At 39.7% G+C, this 20408-nt stretch overlaps 2 protein-coding genes across 2 annotated transcripts in view; both read right to left on the reverse strand.

Moving 5' to 3' along the window:
• Positions 1–20408, reverse strand: part of LOC122890934 (protocadherin alpha-6-like) — a 31957-nt gene that overhangs the window by 1232 nt on the left and 10317 nt on the right. Inside the window, exon 2 of the mRNA XM_044226389.1 lies at positions 2486–4522. Coding sequence (XP_044082324.1) covers positions 2486–4522 — 2037 coding nt within the window. The remainder of the gene's footprint in view (positions 1–2485; positions 4523–20408) is intronic.
• On the reverse strand, positions 4995–15937 carry LOC122896551 (protocadherin alpha-5-like). The gene is given in 3 exon segments (XM_044234707.1): positions 4995–5081; positions 13582–14088; positions 14090–15937. Coding segments are annotated over 3 exon segments (2442 nt in total).

Genomic DNA, 20408 nt, shown 5'->3' on the forward strand with positions numbered 1-20408 from the left:
AAATATAAATTCAACATACAGAAATCTGTTGCATTTCTATATACCAAGTAATGAAGCATCAGAAAGAAATTAAGTAATAAATCCCATTTACAACTGCACCAAGAACAGTAAGATACCTAGGAATGAACCTAACCAAAAAGGTAAAAGACATGTCCTCTGAAAACTGTAAAACATTGATGGAAGAAATTGAAGATGACAAAAATATAGAGATATCTCCTACTCATAGATTGAAAGAACAAATATTGTTAAAATGTCAGTACTACCCAAAGCAATATAATGCAGTCCCTATCAAAATATCAGCAGCATTCTTCACGCAGCTAGAAAAAAACAATCCTATCATTTGTATGGAACAAAAGAGACCCCGAATAGCCAAAGCAACTTCAAGAGCAAAGCTGGAAGCATCACAATTGTGGACTTTGAATTATATTACAAAGCTGTAGTGATCAAAACAGTATGGTTTTGGCACAAAAGCAGACACAGAGACCAACAGAACACAATAGGAAACCCAGAAATGAACACTCAAAACCATATGGTCAATTAATCTTCAACAAAGCAGGAACAAACATCCAGTGGGGAAAAGACAGTCTCTTCAACAAATGGTATTGGAAAAACTGGATAGCAACATGCAAAAGAATGAAACTGGACCATTTTCTTACATAAAATAATATACAAAAATAAATTCAAAGTGGATTACAGACCTAAATGTGAGACTTGAAATCATAAAAATCCTAAAGAACACAAGAGGTAACATCTTTGACATGGACATAGCAATTTCTTTCTAGATATATCTCCTGAGGCAAGAGAAACAAAAACAAAAACTAATGGGACTTCATCAAGATAAAAAGCTCCTAAATAGTGAAGGAGTCAATCAACAAAACTAAAAGGCAACTTACAGAATGGGAGAAGATATTAGCAAATTACACATCTGATAGAGGGTTGGTATCCAACATACATTAAGTATTGTAAAACTCAACACCCAAAAATGAAAAATCCACTTAAAAATAGGCAGAATAGACATTTTTCCAAAGACATGTATGTGTCAACAGACATATGAAAAATAACCAACATCACTAATCAGGTAAATACAAATCAAAACTACAATGAAATATCACTTCACACCTGTCAGAATGGCTAAAAGCAGCAACATAAGAAACTATAGGTGTTGGCTAGGACCAGAAAAAAGAGAAATTCCCTTTCGGTAGGTGGAAATGAAAACTGGTGCAACCAACTCTGGAAAACAGAATGGAGGTTCCTCGAAAGCTAAAAATAGAACTAACCTATGATTTAGCAATTGCACTACTGGGTATTTACCCAAAGGATACAAAAATACTAATTCAAAGGGATACATGCACCCTGATGTTTATAATAGCATTATCCACAATAGCCAAAAATGGAAACAGCTCAGATGTCCAGTGACTGATGAATGGATAAGAAAATGTGATATATATATATATATTTGTTATTATACATATATATACACAATAGAATATAACTCCACATAAAAAAGAAAACTATCTTGCCATTTTCAATAATGTGGGTGAAGCTAGAGAGTATTATGCTAAGCTAAATAACTTAGAGAAAGACAAATGCCACATGATTTCACTCATATGTGGAATTTAAGAAACAAATCAGCAAAGGAAAAAAAAAAGAGCGAAAGGGAAAGAGGGAGAGAGGCAAACCAAGAAACAGACTCTTAACCATGGAGAACAAACTGATGCCTATCAGAAGGGAGGTGGGTGAGTGATGGATTAAATAGATGACCCAGATTAAGGAAGTCGACTTTTGATGAACCCCGAATTTTGTATGAAAGTGCTGAATCACTAAACTGTACACATCAAACTAACATAACAGTTAAATAACAGTTAAACAGTGGAATTTAAATAAAAACTTGATTTAATCTCTATTTATTTTTGAGATAGAGACAGTGAGCAAGTAGGGAGCCCAATGGGAACTTGATCCCAGGACCCTGGGATCATGACCTGAGTGGAAGGCACAACTGAGCCACCCCGGCACCCAAATAAAAACTCTTTAAAAAGAAGAAATATTTTTTTAAAAGAAGAAGAAGAAGAAATATCTCCATGAAAGCAACACACCAAATAAAATTCAAACATAAGAGATGTGCAGTGTCTGAGGAATATAAATTTTATATGAATTTACTTGATCAAAGTGCAAGTTCCCTTGAATTTCTATTTAACCACTATTTGGATCAAATGCAAAGAAATGAAAATTCTACATAATAATTAGAAAAATGCTACTACTTATGCATATTAAAAATGCACCACAAATAGATACAATGTCTGATTCCAGTTTAAATTAAGACTAATAACAAACTAAATAGATTACAATACTTAACAGAAAAATGAACAGATTATCTTAAGGAAATTTATTCAAAATTTTAAAAAATGAATAATGTAAAGAAAAATTCTACAGAAGGATTTACTATTTCGTGTACGTGTAACAGTTAATTAAGAAAATTCAGACTTACCTTGGCACAATGCTCATCATTTAAATCCTGTTGCTCGCTCATATCTCCCACTACCAGAGAGGGTGGATGACTAGGACTGAAGGCCATGAGGTCGGTCTTGGGCGCGCCCTCCCCAGAGCACACCCTCTGCCGCCTCTGCTGCGAGTACGACCAGCTCCCCACCGCGCTGGAGCACACGAGCGTGGGCTTCCCAGGCCCGCACGCGCCCTCCCTGGGCGGAGCCGAGCACCGCAGCGCCGTGTACAGCAGCAGCGTGAGCACCAGCAGGCTGGACACCGCGCAGATGGCGACGATCAGGTACACGTTGACGTCCACCAGCGCCGTCTCGGCGCCAGCGGCGCCCGCCAACACCCGCGACGACGCCTTTGGCGCCTGGCCGCTCTCCACCAGCGACAGCAGCACGGTGGCCGTGGCCGTCAGCGCCGGCTCGCCGTGGTCCTTGACCAGCACCAGCAGGCGCTGGCGCGGCGGGTCCGCCTCGTCCAGGGGGCGCGTCGTGCTGATCTCGCCCGTGTACAGCGCCACGCGGAACGGGCTGCGCGCGCCCCCCGCCGCCGGCTGCAGCTCGAACGACAGCCACGCGTTGTAGCCGGAATCCGCGTCCACCGCGCGCACCTTCGCCACCACGTGGCCCGCGCCCACCGACCGCGACACCAGCTCGCTCAGCGCGCCGCCCCCGCCGCCCGCGCCGGGCCGCGGCAGCAGCGCGGGCGCGTTGTCGTTCTCGTCCAGCACGAACACCTGCAGCGTCACGTTGCTGCCCAGCGGAGGCACGCCCGCGTCGCGCGCGCTCACTTGGAACTGCAGCAGCTCCAGCTCCTCGTGGTCCAGCGGCTGCAGCGCGTACACCTTGCCGCTCTCCGCGTGCACCGACACGTAGCTCGACAGCGCGCGCTCGCCCACGCGCCGCTCCACCAGCGAGTAGGACACCCGCGCGTTCTCCTGCGCGTCCGCGTCCCGCGCCGACACCGTGAAGATGTGGCAGCCGGGCGGGTTGTTCTCCTTCACGAACACCGTGTACTCGGGCTGCGCGAACGCCGGCGCATTGTCGTTCACGTCCGCCACTTCCACGGACAAGCTGGCGGTGGCGGAGAGCGGAGGCGATCCTCCGTCCCGCGCTGTCACCACCAGCTCATAGTTGGACACGCTCTCGCGATCCAAGGCGCTGTCCAGCACCAGCGAATAGTAGTTCTTGAAGGTGGACACCAGCTTGAAGGGGACGTGGGGTGTTAGTGAGCAGGTCACTTGCCCGTTGGCACCGATGTCGAGATCTGACACGCTAATTAGGGCAATAACAGTACCTGATTGAGCGTCCTCTCGGATAGGCAAGGATAAGGAAGTCAATGCAATCTGAGGGATGTTATCATTTTTATCCAAAACCTTCAATAAAACAGTGCAATGTCCAGCCATGGGTGGGTGACCTTTGTCCGTCGCGTCAACACGAATTTTGTATAAATTTAATTTTTCAAAATCTAAATTCCCTTTAGTTACTATTTCTCCAGTATTTGGATCTATTCTAAACTGGTCTCTAACTGTGGTTGGAACAAGACTATTTAAAGAGTATGAAATTTCCCCATTCACTCCTTCATCCCGATCAGAAGCATTCAGTCTGATGACTGTTGTTCCGTTGCCAGAGTTTTCGAAGATCCTTACTTCATATTCAGTCTGTTCAAAAGTGGGAGCATTGTCATTCACGTCCAGCACAGTGACCAGCAGCTGAACAGAGCCAGTGAGCTCAGGTTTGCCTTCGTCAGTGGCTGTCAGCAGTAAGTTATGTTCGGGAGCTTCCTCTCTGTCCAAGGATTTCTTTAACACGAGCCCAATTTGTGTATTGTCCTCACTGTTGGTTTTCACATCTAAGGCGAAGTATTCGCTGGAGCTGAGTTTATAGGTTAAGTGGGAATTCAAGCCAACATCCTCATCTGACGCGCCCTCTAGTGGAAACAGAGAATCTGGCAGTCTTGATTCGTAAATCAGCACTCTTTGTTCCTTTAAACGAAACACTGGCGCGTTGTCGTTAATGTCCTTCACCTCCACCTCCACATGGAAAACCTGCAGCGGCCTGTCCACGATCACCTCCAGGTGGATGCTACACTCCAGACTCCGCCCGCACAGCTCCTCCCGATCGATCCGAGAATTCACAAACAAAATGCCATTCTGTAGATTTACCTCCAGAAGATCCCCGTGGCCTTTGGACGCCACCCGGAACAGGCGTGGCACCAGCTCTGCCAGCTCCAGCCCCAAATCCTGGGCGATGCGGCCCACGAAGGTACCGTGTTTGGCCTCCTCCAGGACCGAGTAATGAACCTGGCCGCTGCCCTCCTCCCACGCTGTAAGGAGCAGAAGCGAGAGCAGCAGATACTGAGATCCCAGTCGGCTTTCCAGGGTAATAATCATGTCAAATACTTGTTTTATTTCCATCAGAAGATCTTGTCTCGCAACTAAGATAAATTTTGTGCGATCCCGAGTCTGTTAATCCAATTCTTCTGAGCCTGCCATCCCTGGGCACTCATGGAACTAATCGGTAATAGGAGGAATGGATTTTGCATACTGTAATAACTAGGTTGACTTCATGGTAGACAGCGACATCATGCGGCTACAAAGGGTAAGAAATGAATTCACATAACCGCGCTAAACTTTAGTTTTTTAAATTAAAAAAATTTTTTTAAAGATTTTTATTTGTTTATTTGACACACAGAGAGAGAACACTCAGGAAGACTGGGGAGTAAGAAGCAAGCTTGCTAAGCAAGGAGCCCAGCGCGGGGCTCGATTCCAGGACCCTGGGGTCCACCTAAGGCAGATGCTTTAGGACTGAGCCACCCAGGCACCAACCCCCCTCCCCGCCGCCCAAATTCTTATTTTGCCTTAATTTAATAATAAATCTCCTTATGTTCATAATTTGAAGAGCCAGTTTCACCTTGCCTGATTTCTTTTTTTTATTTATTTTATTCTTTTTTTTTCTAAAAATCAATTTAGAGTAGTGTGAGGGATTAGAAAATTCTTAGCAAAACAACCTCTCTCCTAATCATTTGATTACTATTATCAACCAGTTCAGAAAACTTGTGATGTGAAGTAGGTCTGGGAATTAGAAGTGCAAACTATACTACACTCTTTGTGTAGAGAAGAAACATGTGTATATATTTCTGTTCTAGGACATGCTATTATATTTTGCTCTGAGAAAAGAATGGAATGTAATTTTTAATTAACAAATTTTATCCACACTTTTAAAACCTTATAGATTGTTTGACCATTTTTTCTTTGTCTGATGTATATCAAACACTCCTAAAGCTTTTTCTTTTACTTAATAATGAAAGATGAAATTTTTAGTGCATATTCTTTACAGCATTTCCAAATTTTCCCACACTTTATACTGAGCCTCCCTCTCAAAACATTCTCCTTCACATACTTCATCACTGCAAATTCTAGTGGGATATCTACCCATCATCATACTTTCAGGCTCTGATTCTTCAGCTGCTCCTGGATGAGTTTATCCTTTTCTCTCAATCTTAACTTTGTATAGGCTTTCCATTAAATGTCTCATCCACTCTCAATTTTTCAAAAAAGACTTTTACTGAAGGTATTTCCAAACGCACATCTTCCTCCCCCCACTTTCTATGGTTCTCTTTTAAAAAAAAAAAAAGGTGTGTTTTTTTTTTATTTTGAGAGAAAGAGACAGCTGGGTGAGAGTAAGAGAGCAAAAGAGAGAGAGAAAGAGAGAGATAAAGCATGTAGGAGCAAGCAGTGGGAGGGGCAAAGGAAGAGGAAGAAGCAAGCTCCCCACTGAGCAGGGAGCCAGACTTGGGGCTAGATCCCAGGACCCTGGGATCATGACTCGAGCCAAAGTTAGACACATAACCCTACTGAGCCACGAAGGTACTCCTCCTTTCTAATGGTTCTAATTATCATTTTCACCCATGCATGCTAATGACTCTCAGAAAATAATTTGATTACAATTTGAAGATTATGTAGATATCATTACTAACCCACAAATTCAAACCCTTGAAAGTCTCATTTTATTTTAATGGCATGAACATTCTACACGTCACCTACATGAATTTTTTATTAGTCCTCCTCTCTTACCTACCTTATTCAAAGTCTATCAACAGTCCATCTGTCTTTTCACATACCACTATATTTATCTTCAGGAATACAGCTATTATTGAACTAAACTAAAGGCAGGAATTTTATGACATTAAAGTCACCTCTACATGACCTGAGGTGCAATCAGATGCCAACATTTCCAATGTTATTTTTAACTACTCTCCAATATGAATTCTATTTTGCAGACATTATAGATCACTTCCTTGTCTTCTTCCTCAGCACAACCCTTGTTCAAGATGTTTCTAAAATTACCTCCATCTTCACCTATAAAAATGTTATCTTGGTATCAAAATGAAGCACAAATGTCAATTTTACCATGAATTCATCTGTAACATCATCAATTGGAGATGATCAAACTCTTCCTCAAAATGAGAAAATGATAGGTACAAAAAAAAAGATTTTTCAAATGGACACATGCCGACATTCATCCCCCCAAAATTCTGATATACCTGTAAAATCCTCACAGACCATTGTAATACAAAGCTCCTCCATCACTATAAGAGGCTTCATCTTAAACTAATTAACCTAGATCTGTGTATTACTCCCTATCACTGAATTTCTATCGCTGCCATTTTGGGTAAACAAAGAGTTCATGTGCTAACCAATAATATCCCCCCAAATGAAATCTCCCTTTGCTTGCAGGAAGATAAGCCTTGACAGAAGTATATTAGCTTACAGGGGTTTGTTTTAAACCCAATGCAAGGTTGAACTCACGACCCTGAGATCAAGACCTGAGCTGAGATCAAGAGACTGACATTTAGCCAGTTGAGCCACCCAGGTACCCCTAGCTTGCAGTCTTAAGACTTAAGAAAAGAGAGTTTTGGGGCATCTGGGTGGCTCAGTGGGTTAAGCCGCTGTCTTCGGCTCAGGTCATGATCTAAGAGTCCTGGGATCGAGTCCCGCATCCCACATCAGGCTCTCTGCTCAGCAGGGAGCCTGCTTCCCTCTCTCTCTCTCTCTGCCTGCCTCTCTGTCTACTTGTGATTTCTCTCTGTCAAATAAATAAATAAAATCTTTAAAAAGAAAAGAGAGTTTTCTCTTTTTTTCCTTTTTAAAAAATAAACATATAATGTATTATTTGCTTCAGGGATACAGCTCTGTGAATCATCAGACTTACACAATTCACAGCACTCACCATAGCACATACCTTCCCCAGAGTCCATCATCCAGCCACCCTATCTCTTCCCCATCATCCCCCAGCAACGCTCAGTTTGTTTCCTGAGATTAAGAGTCTCATGGTTTGTCTTCCTTCTGTTCTGTCTTGTTTCATTTTTTTCCCTCCCTACTCCCCACAACCCTCTGCCCTGCCTCTCATATTCATCACATTAGGGAGATCGTATGATAATTGTCTCTCTCTGATTGACTTATTTCACTTGGCATAATACCCTCTAGTTCCAACCACATCACTACAAATGGCAGAATTCCGATTTTTTATGGCTGCATAGTATTCCATTGTATATATATATACACACTACATCTTCTTTATCCATTCATCTGTTGAGGGGCATCTAGGTTCTTTCCATCATTTGGCTATTGTGGACATTTCTGCTATAAACATTGGGGTGCACTTGCCCCTTCAGATCACTACATTTGTATCCTTAAGGTAAATATCCAGTAGTGCAATTGCTGGGTCATAGGGTAGCTCTATTTTCAACTTTTTGAGGAATGTCCATATTGTTTTCCAGAGTGGCTGCTCCAGCTTGCATTCCCACCAACAGTGCAGGAGGATTCCCACTTCTCCGCATCCTCGCCAACATCTGTCATTTCCTGACTGGTTAATTTTAGCCATTCTGACTGGTGTGAATTGGTATCTCACTGTGATTTTGATCTTTATTTCCCTGATGCCGAGTGATGGTGAGAAACTTTTCATGTGTCTGTTGGCCATTTGGATGTCTTCTTTGCAGGAAAGTCTGTTCATGTCTTCTGCCCATTTCTTGATTGGATTATTTGTTCTTTGGGTCTTGAGTTTGAGTTCTTTATAGATTTTGGATACTCTATATAGTGGTTAAGATTTTACATAAATTTTGCTCTATGTGAAGAGTGCCTTTGAATTTCAACTTTAAAATTACCTAATTAGGGGTACCAGGGGGCTCAGTCAATTAATCATCTGACTTCTGCTCAGGCCATGATCCTTAAGATTGAGCACCCTTGTGGGGCTCCCTGCTCAGCAGGGAGTCTGCTTTTCCCTCTCCCTCTGCCCCTCGCTCCCCCCACTTGTGTCCCTTCTCTCTTTCTCTCTACCAAATAAATAATTAAAATCTTAAAAAAACATAAAAATACAGGCGCCTATTTTTGGGTGGCTCAGTGGGTTAAGCCTCTGCCTCCAGCTCAGGTCATGATCTCAGGGTCCTGGCATTGATCCCCATTCGGGTTCTCTGCTCAGCGGGGAGCCTGCTTCCCCCTCTCTCTCTCTGGCTGCTGCTCTGCCTACTTGTGATCTCTCTGTGTCAAATAAATAAGTAAAATCTTTTTAAAAAAATAAATAAAATTAGCTAATTAAAGTTAACTATCAAATCTCTATTACAATTTCTAGAAATTTCTAGAAAAGTGATATATAATCCAGTTTATTGGGACTCTTGTAATAATCCTGTTTATTGGCTCCCAGTAGAAAATTATGCAATTTTACTGAAATCTTTCCTGTAAAATAAACATGGAAAAGGAAAATATTGGTCCTCTCATAAGAAACAGCTTATATTTTTGTTCATTTATTTTTTTTTTGCTTTCACTGACCTTTTATTTATTTTTTTTCCCAATTTATTTATTTTCAGAAAAACAGTATTCATTATTTTTTCACCACACCCAGTGCTCCATGCAAGCTGTGCCCTCTATAATACCCACCACCTGGTACCCCAACCTCCCACCCCCCCGCCACTTCAAACCCCTTTTTGTTCATTTATTTACTCAAATACTTCATTCCAGTCAAGGAAGAAGAGTATGTAGAGAAAAACTTTGGTCAATTTATGGACAGCTTCCTCTTCCAGAAAAGAAATATTTTAGTTATAATATAAATCAAAGAGTTTATATTTTAAAAATAAATTAACTTAATTTTTTCAAAAGCTGACAAGTGTTAACTACCAATTTAGTGGTGAGAACTCCCTCTCAATGTATAGGACTTACTCAAAGAAATACAGTACTAGAAATACTTAAATAGGGCGCCTGGGTGGCTCAGTGGGTTAAGCCGCTGCCTTCGGCTCAGGTCATGATCTCAGGGTCCTGGGATCGAGTCCCGCATCGGGCTCTCTGCTCAGCAGGGGCCTGCTTCCCTTCCCCTCTCTCTGCCTGCCTCTCTGCCTACTGTGATCTCTCTCTGTCAAATAAATAAAATCTTTTAAAAAAAAGAAATACTTAAATAGTATGATACACGTGTATTTATATAATTTACACATTACATAATTTATACAACTAAAAACATGTAGAGAATGCAAGAAATAGCCAAACTAATAAAAATAAATTAAATTTTTATCACATGAAATGTGGACCACTTATTACCTGCTAGACCCACATTGTTTTCTGAAGAAGTGTAGAAAAACAATTCTGTGTATTTGAGATAGAGACTGCTCTTGCCTATGGTAAAGTCAAATGTACAACTTTGTTATAAAGAATTGTATTGGTAAACAACAAATTCAAGAGGGGATTTTGTATCAATAAATAAATCCCAATTTATTGACAACAAAAGCAACAATAAATCCCAATAAAGATCACGGGCATTAATTTCTTTTACATCGGCCAATGCAACATTTTTCTAAATATGCCTCCTGAGGCCAGGAAAACAAAAGTAAAATTAAACTATTGGGACTACATCAAAATAAAAACATTCTGCATAGCAAAGGAAACTGTCAACAAAACTAAAGGACGACCAACTGAATGGGAGACGATATTGGCAAATGACATATCCAATAAAGGGTTAGTATCCAAAAATATAGAGAACTTAGACAACTCAACACCTAAAAACCAAATAACCCAATTAAAACTGGGCAGAAGACATGAACATAGACGTTTCTTCAAAGAAGATATCCAGATGGCCAACAGACACATAAAACGATCCTCAACATCACTCTTCCTCAGGGTAATGCAAATCAAAACAACAATGAGATATCACCTCACACCTGTCAGAATGGCTAAAATGAACACAAGAAACAACAGGTGTTATCTAGAATATGGAGGAAAAGGGACACTCATGCACTCCTGTTGAGAATGCAAACTGGTGCAGCCACTATGGAAGACTGTATGGAGGTTCCTCAAATATTAAAAATAGAACTGCCATTATGATCCAGTAATTCCACCACTGGGTATTTAAACACTATACTGAAGAGATATATGCACCCCTGTGTTTACTGCAGGACTAATTATAATAGCCAAGTTACAAAACATCTCAAGTGACCATCAAAAGAGGAATGGATAAAGAAGATGTGGGGTGTGTGTGTGTGTGTGTGTGTGTGTGTTTGTAGAATTAAATATCACTCACCCAGAAAAAAGAAAATAACTTGCCATTAGCAACAACATAGATGGATCTAGAGAGTAAAATGCTAAGTGAAATAAGTCAGAGAAAGACAAATACCATGTGATTTCACTCATATTGTGGAATTTAAGAAAGAAAACAAATGAAGAAAAAAAGAGACCAACCAAAAAACGGAATCTTAACGTAGAGAACAAACTGTTATCAAAGTGGAGGGGGGTGGTAATGGGAAACAGGTGAAGGAGATGAAGGATACACGTGTTGTGATGAGCACTGAATAATGTATAGAAATGTTAAATCTATTGTACATCTGAAACTAACATAACACTGTATATCAGTACCTATATATGTACATACATAAATCCATCATTGTGTTCAAAAGCAAGACCCATGAAAAAAAAGTCTAGGGGAATTTTACTGGTGAATTTTGTTATTGAATTTTAGACATAATAGTATTAAATAATGATTCCACCTTATCTGAGTATAAACAGTTTTTGAGGGATTACTGAATCTCACGTAGTCTACTCTTACCAAGTTTGTGAAAGACCTCCATGTTGTTAAGCTCTGCAAGAAATATGCTGCAAGCCAATGTGTAATTAAAAATTCAAGGAGTCACATTTTAAAAATAATCTCTACACCTGATGTGGGGTTCAAACTCACAACCCTGAGATCAAGGGTCATGCACTCTACATACTGAGCCAGCCAGGTGTTCCTTAGTAGCCCCATTTTTTAATTAGAGAAAATGCAAGAGGGAGTGTGGGGGGCAGGGGAGACAGAATCTGGAGCAGGCTCCTCGCTGTGCCCAACCTGAGGGAGGGCTCATCCCAAGACCCTGAGATTATGACCTAAGCCAAAACCAAGAGTCAGACACACAACCAACTGAGCCACCCAGGAATCCCAGTTGCTACATTTTTAAAAAGTAAAAACAAGTAGGTGAAATTTTAATATGATATTTTATTTAACTGAATGTATCCCAAATACTACCATTTCAACATGTACATATTACTTTTGAATGTACTGATGAAATATTTTCATTTTTAGTTTTGTACTGTCTTTGAAATTTGGTGTGCATTTTTATTTTTTTTTAAGATTTTATTTATTTATTTGACAGAGAGAGATCACAAGTAGGCAGAGAGGCAGGCAGAGAGAGAGAGAGAAAGAGAGGAAAGCAGGCTCTCCGCTCAGCAAAGAGCCCGTTGTGGGACTCGATCCCAGGACCCTGGGATCATGACCTGAGCCGAAGGCAGCGGCTTAACCCACTGAGCCACCCAGGCGCCCTGGTGTGCATTTTTAAAATTGAAATAAAACTGACATAACATTGTAAAGAAAAAAAAAACAACATACCAGTAATGTCTAATTTGAATATGTTAAGATTTTCCCAACAGTGAGAGCTCAGAATTGCTTCTTACCAATATAATAATTTGTCAACTGAAAAAAAAGGCAAGTTAAAGAAAAGGGAATCATTGTTCCACTAAAAGTTGATGTTAGAGTAAGGGGAAAAATGATGATATATCTGCAAAGTGAGGCACCAAAAATCTGGAGGAAGTGATACGGCACATTCTCAAGTACTGCTACATCGTGATTATCAAGATATTTTAAGTAAAACAGAGAAAAAGCTATATGACCATATGTTTTGAAATAGAAGAGGAGTATTTATTTGTATATAAAGAAAAGATCTGTGGGAAGATAACCAAGAAATTGCAACATTTGAAATAAGTCAAGGAAGAGGGGCACTTGGCAGGCATAGAGAATGTACTCTTGTCTCAGAGTTGTGAGTTCGAACCCCACCTTGGGTGTAGATACTACCTAAAAAAAAAAAAACACACCTTAGAAATGTCCAAGAAGGTACATTAAGTGGCTTGATACTGGAGGTGGAAGGGAAAGATTTTAAAACTTTGTAAACCATGTAAGTGTATTTCATATGAAGAAATAAATAAAACTCCTACGGTTAAAAAAAATCATAAATATCAAATTCATCATAAGTATGCAAAAGCCAACCATTTAGAGAAACCTAAAGGAATCATTCAGTGTACAAATATTACTTAAAAAGGAAACTAAATTGGTGTAATAAAAACATTAAAATAATTGATATTCAGCGAAAAAGAAAAGGGAAAGTGACACAAAAACGTTAAAACATTTCAGTGCAGTAGTAATATGAGATTTCAAAGTAAATAACTCCAAATATGTCATATAAGTACCTCCCTACGTCCTACAGACTGAAAAATATTTATTAAAATTTATTTTGTGAAACAATTTCTATCATGCAAAGAAAAGTAATCTATTCACGCCAACTTTTAAAACTTTAAAAAGTGGAACGTTCCGGAAATAAATTCATTCTGCAAAGCGATTGTCTGCCCCAAATTAAAATTAATTCTAAGAATAACTGTAGTTTTTAGTAAATGAATTAGTACCAATACAAAACTTAATCTGAAGTGATGAGATAATAAGTATAAAACCATAACTTAAAAAGAGAGAGAGAAATAATAAATATTAAAGATGTAAAACGAAAATTATTGTGAAAGATATTTTTGAGACTTACAGTGTCAGCAGAGCTGGGACCCTGAGGTAGGCTGGGACTGAAGGCCATGAGGTCGGTCTTGGGCGCGCCCTCCCCAGAGCACACCCTCTGCCGCCTCTGCTGCGAGTACGACCAGCTCCCCACCGCGCTGGAGCACACGAGCGTGGGCTTCCCAGGCCCGCACGCGCCCTCCCTGGGCGGAGCCGAGCACCGCAGCGCCGTGTACAGCAGCAGCGTGAGCACCAGCAGGCTGGACACCGCGCAGATGGCGACGATCAGGTACACGTTGACGTCCACCAGCGCCGTCTCGGCGCCAGCGGCGCCCGCCAACACCCGCGACGACGCCTTTGGCGCCTGGCCGCTCTCCACCAGCGACAGCAGCACGGTGGCCGTGGCCGTCAGCGCCGGCTCGCCGTGGTCCTTGACCAGCACCAGCAGGCGCTGGCGCGGCGGGTCCGCCTCGTCCAGGGGGCGCGTCGTGCTGATCTCGCCCGTGTACAGCGCCACGCGGAACGGGCTGCGCGCGCCCCCCCGCCGCCGGCTGCAGCTCGAACGACAGCCACGCGTTGTAGCCGGAATCCGCGTCCACCGCGCGCACCTTCGCCACCACGTGGCCCGCGCCCACCGACCGCGACACCAGCTCGCTCAGCGCGCCGCCCCCGCCGCCCGCGCCGGGCCGCGGCAGCAGCGCGGGCGCGTTGTCGTTCTCGTCCAGCACGAACACCTGCAGCGTCACGTTGCTGCCCAGCGGAGGCACGCCCGCGTCGCGCGCGCTCACTTGGAACTGCAGCAGCTCCAGCTCCTCGTGGTCCAGCGGCTGCAGCGCGTACACCTTGCCGCTCTCCGCGTGCACCGACACGTAGCTCGACAGCGCGCGCTCGCCCACGCGCCGCTCCACCAGCGAGTAGGACACCCGCGCGTTCTCCTGCGCGTCCGCGTCCCGCGCTGACACCGTGAAGATGTGGCAGCCGGGCGAGTTGTTCTCCTTCACGAACACCGTGTACTCGGGCTGCGCGAACGCCGGCGCGTTGTCGTTCACGTCCGCCACTTCCACGGACACGCTGGCGGTGGCGGAGAGCGGAGGCGATCCTCCGTCCCGTGCTGTCACCACCAGCTCGTAGTTCGACACGCTCTCGCGGTCCAAGGCACTGTCCAGCACCAGCGAATAGTAGTTCTTGAAGGTGGACACCAGCTTGAAGGGAACGTGGGGCGACAGGGTGCAGGTCACCTGCCCATTGAGACCGGAGTCGCGGTCAGACAGACTGATCAGGGCTATGACGGTCCCCACTGAAGCGTTTTCTTGTACCGGCAGAGATATGGAGGTTATGGCCATCTCTGGGGTATTATCATTCTCATCCAGGAGTTTTACTATTACTTTGCAGTGTCCAGTTAATGGGAATGGACTTCTATCTACAGCATCAATATTAATTTCATATAAATTACAGTCTTCGTAATCCAGTTCTCCCTTAACTGTAATTTCCCCACTATTCGAATCGATTATAAATTTAGATTTGACATTGTCAAGAACAAGATCACTAAAGAGATATACTATTTCCTTATTAATGCCGTCATCTGCATCCGAGGCGTTCAGTTTAATAACTAATGTCCCATTTGGTGCATTTTCTAATAATCTGATATTATAAACTGATTTATCAAATTTGGGGGCATTATCATTCGCATCCAATACGTTGATCAATAATTGAACTGTACCTGTTAGTTCAGGTTTTCCTCCATCAGTTGCAGTCAGTAATAAAAGATGTTCCTGGATTTCTTCCCGATCTACTGCTTTCTTTAAGACTAGCTCTAAAATGCTTGTTTCTTCTTCATTTGCTTTAACATCCAAATCAAAATATTCATTAGTATTTAGTTTGTATCTCAATTCTGCGTTTGCTCCGACATCCATATCAAATGCGCCCTCTAGCGGAAACCGGGAATCCACTATTCTTGACTCTAAAATAAATAATCTTTGTTCCTTTCGGAAGAACCTTGGCGGATTGTCGTTAATGTCCTTCACCTCCACCTCCACATGGAAAACCTGCAGCGGCTTGTCCATGATCACTTCCAGGTGGATGCTGCACTCCAGACTCCGCCCGCACAGCTCCTCCCGGTCGATCCGAGAATTCACAAACAAAATGCCATTCTGCAGATTTACCTCCAGAAGGTCTCTATGACCTTTGGATGCCACTCGGAAAAGGCGTGGCACCAGCTCCGCAAGCTCCAGCCCCAGGTCTTGCGCGATGCGGCCCACGAAGGTGCCGTGTTTGACCTCCTCCAGGACTGAGTAGTGGACCTGGCCGCTCCCGGCCTTCCAGATTGTGAGGAGTAGAAGCGAGAGCAGCAGGCGCCGGGAACCTGGACTTCTCTGGGAATATACCATCGCAAATATGCTGCAATTTTCAAATGTCTGTTGTACTACAACAAGGATAGCTTTTGGAAACCTAATTCCCAATTTGCTATAATTTTTTATTTGCTCACCTTTTCAGCTTCAGCAGCAGAGTAAAACACGGAGTATCCTTTTCCTTTCTAAGGAAAATAAACTCACCGTTCCCTTTATTGGGGGGGAAAAAAAAAAAGTCAACCACCAAACTTGCGGTTTCCAGCGCCATCATGTGGATGAAAGGGTGAGTTTTTACTTTATTATGCTTTATTTGCCTTAGATTTGTTAAATATTTCCCAGTTACGATGACTTTTAGGTGTTCTTTATTTTCCTTATCTCTAATTTAAATGCATCGTTAAGACTATAATAAAGAATATCTGTTTTCATTAAAATATTGCAAAATCAATACTACTTTAGTCGTGCCACACCAGTCTTTACTAGAGTAATTTGTATTGGTCTATTCCATTTAGGGAGTGGCTTTCTATAATTCCTAATTAAAATTAAAGGTTTTAGTTTTTCATTTATTTCCATATGTAAATATATCTTGTTAAATTTCTTTAGTGTTTTCTATTATTTTGATGGGATGTTTGTGCACTACTATATTATTCATGAAACAATTTTATACTCCTATTTGCAGCACTTAATATTGGCTTTTTGTTGATGTTATCTTTAAAGTAACAAACTATTTGAATAGCGTTCTTGTGTGAGTTACTGTTTTCAAGTCTGATATTCAAATTGCTAAAAATTCATTTCTTTAATTTCTCCCTATATCACCTACTTTTAATGTTGACTGAAAAATCGTATGTGGAGATCTAAATTTTCTAGAGGCCAAAATCATAGTAAAAACACTTTTGGTCAGTATCTTGACACCATTTTTCAAATTAGAGGCATCTAGGCAGCATTTCTTCAACTACTGATAAATCACAGTTCATATAAACTGTGAAAGTACATATCTTTGTTTTAATGCAGCAAATCAAAATACCAATATTTTCCTGTAGATAGAGTACTCCATTAAATGTTTGAGTTCCAGTAAAAATTAAAACATTGAGAATAAACCACATTACTAACTGCACTATGTTAATTTCATCTCTTTTTAATCATCCATTTGATTTACTGCATGATACCACTTACTTACTTATAAATATGATCAGAAGAAAATGTCCCAAAAGAAAATGTCACCAATTTTTTCCACAGAAAAAAAATTAACCTTCTGCTTGTGTATATACTACCCGGAACTCCTTAAATATTAAAAAATCCTCCTTACTTATGAAGACATTGGAGATCAATAATTCTATTACTTGACACCTTTACATGTAAAGCACAAACCCCAAATATGTCCCTTTATTTTGGTTTAAGTTGCATGTGAGACTTGAAGTATTATTTTTGTGTCAATTTATAAAACAAATGTGGAAAATGGTAATATAAAGAATAGTGAGAAGATAAATAAGAAATTACTAGAAAATACAAAATCATTTGAAATACTTTTGCTTCCCAGTATTCAAAGTAGGCAAGAATTAGAATAATTTTACTGGATTCATTTCTTATATAATATTTAACAGTAAATTTAACATTCCTTTAGTTTTTCAAAGATTCTTACTCTCACTACTAATATGACTTTCTCCTTAGGACTCAGATTACCCAAACACCAAGGAATATGAACACTAATCAATTTTCCAGATTACTTAACTGTTACCGATAATGATAATTTGAAAACATTTAATATACAACAGATAAAAAAACAAAAATAATAATAAATGTGTCGAAAATATCATCAGTTATGGTTTATTTATCTTCTATTATGGAACCATGACTGATATGAAACTCCAAAACCAAACTATAAATAAATTTATTTTTGAAAAAAGTAAATGTCAAGTATTAAACAGCCAAACTGACAGTATGATGTTAACTATGTATGCATGGTGATTTATAGAATATTTTCAGTATATATTTCAACATTTTGAAAATATACACAATGGGAAAATGGCATCAACAGTATCACATAATTGCTCATTTGTAATTTTTTTCATGTAAATATATAGATATTTCAAGAGAAAACAAGACTTTTGTCATTTGACCCATCTTCACATCTGTTAGATAATATTAAGTTTTTGAATTGCCATTTGCATTATTCTTTCAATGCTCAACTGTTCTGGGGGAGGTTGAGTTTTCAATAATTAAAGACTCACTTGTCTTAATTCCACAGACAACTCCATAGGTAGTGAAAATTCTTTAAATCTTCTTCCAAACCATTCTTTCAATCAAATATTATAGATTACCTTATTAACTGATCTTTTCACTTGCTGGTTTCTTTATGATTTTAAAACTTTGTTACAGAAATTAAACTCCTTCCTTGACCATGAATTTAGGTTAAGAAAATCAGATAGAGTTTTGAGGCATCTCTACTTAATACAATGGGAAGTATTCCAAGATGAAGCTATGCTAGAAAATTTAACTTTGCACTGGAATCTAGATGCCCTTCATTACCTACAAAACTCCAGAATAAAATTTTAATAAGCTATATTTCTCCCTTATCTGTAAAATTTTATATAGTTCTACCACATTGCCCAGAGACTACAGGTGAAGTTTCATCTTATAAGGATTTATAAATAATTTATGCAGCTATGTCAAATTTGACCAAAAAATTAATTATAAAAATTATATGATGAAAGCATATTTGTGCATATGGTATATATCTTTATATTACTTTTTAATGGTTCACCATCCCTATAAAATACTGTGCTAAAATATTTATATTTTATATGTATTCTAGGGAGAAAGATCTAAGAGTAATTTCAAAGAACCTTTAAGTGAAAAAATAAAGTACATTAAGTATAATATTTACTCACAGTCCTATTGCCTTTCTAACTGCCAAATAGACTCATTTAAAAGTAGAAAGAAACAAGAGAGCTGAAATTTAAAACTTTTGATTCTATTATCTGTATTCACATTAAAATCCGTGTAGCCTCAAGCAACTTTTTTGTCTCTGGCACAATTTATTCATCATTTAATTGAGAGAAACTATGTTCTTTTAGGTCATATTCAGTTTTAAAATCCAAAATCAAGCAAGTAGAAACTTGCTGAGGTGTAAGATTCTTATAGCATTAGCCAGTGTCCAAGGTGGAAAAGAAGAAAGCAGGGTAATTAAACAGTAATAAAATTCAATAAGCTTGGTTCTTATGATTTAGTGGTGAGGAAGAAGAAACAAAATTTCAAATAAGGTACAAAATTTCTGTTCTATTAACTTTATTTCAAATACTACACAATAGAACTGGGAAGTGAGTGGGAAAGAAAAAAATGTTCAGAAGATTTGTAATGACAGACATCATTATAGGAGATAAAAAAAGAAAAAGAAATAAAATACTTATTTTAATTAAAACTTTTCCATAAATGCCCTAAATCTATATCTGTGAGATATTTATTTATGTTATCCATCTTTTAAGAAAAATAATGACATCTACAATAACTATAACTTCTCAAGCACAATATCCAAAACTCACTACAAAACTATCAGGCTTACTAAGCAAGAGGATCATGAGAAAAAAATATCACAGTGATCTGAAAAAGCACAAATAAACTATGATTACTGTATTGAAATAAACACATACTAAAATAAGGAATTTTACCAGAAAACTGAAATCTATTTTCAAAAGGAAAACTACAATTCTAAAGCTAAAAAATTTCACAATTGAAGTTTAGAGTCCATTGATGATTTTAATAGGAGATTGAAGTAAGAGGAGAAAAGTGCTAAATTAGAAGATTAGTCAGAACAAATGTCCAGCATGTAATGAGACCAAAAATTATCTTTAAGAAACAGAATGGGCATAGAAGATAGGAGAGATATGGTGAAAATATTTTACACACATATCCCTTGAGTTATGGAAGAAGAGGATAAAAAACGACGCAGAAGTGATACTTGAAGGCACAATGCTGAAATTTTTTCTGCACTGATGAAAGACACAAAGCCACATATTCAAGAAGCTTTCAATCCTGCAAACAAGATAAAATCAAAGAAAACTAAAACAGCATATAATAAAGCCACTGAAAATAAAAAACTAAGAAAAGTATAAAAAGCAGCTGGAGGAAAGTAAGAAGGGAACACACCTGAACAATAAACTTGACAGCAATTTATTTCAAGAATGGCATTCATTTCAGGGATATCGCCTTAAAAGTGCTCAGAAAAAAAATCAGTTTTAACTCAAAATTTGGTACTCAGCAACATTATTTTTCAAAAGTGATGATGAAATAATCTGATATTTTTTCTGATATAGAAAAAGTTAGAGAATGCTTAACTACCAGCAAAACAAACATTTGGTACTCAGCAACATTATTTTTCAAAAGTGATGATGAAATAATCTGATATTTTTTCTGATATAGAAAAAGTTAGAGAATGCTTAACTACCAGCAAAACAAACATTAAAGAATTTCTTCAGGAGAAAAATTATCCCAGATGAACTACTATACAAAACATGAT

This window comes from Neovison vison, chromosome 1, assembly GCF_020171115.1.
Source record: "Neovison vison isolate M4711 chromosome 1, ASM_NN_V1, whole genome shotgun sequence".
NCBI classification, from domain to species: Eukaryota; Metazoa; Chordata; class Mammalia; order Carnivora; family Mustelidae; genus Neogale; species Neogale vison.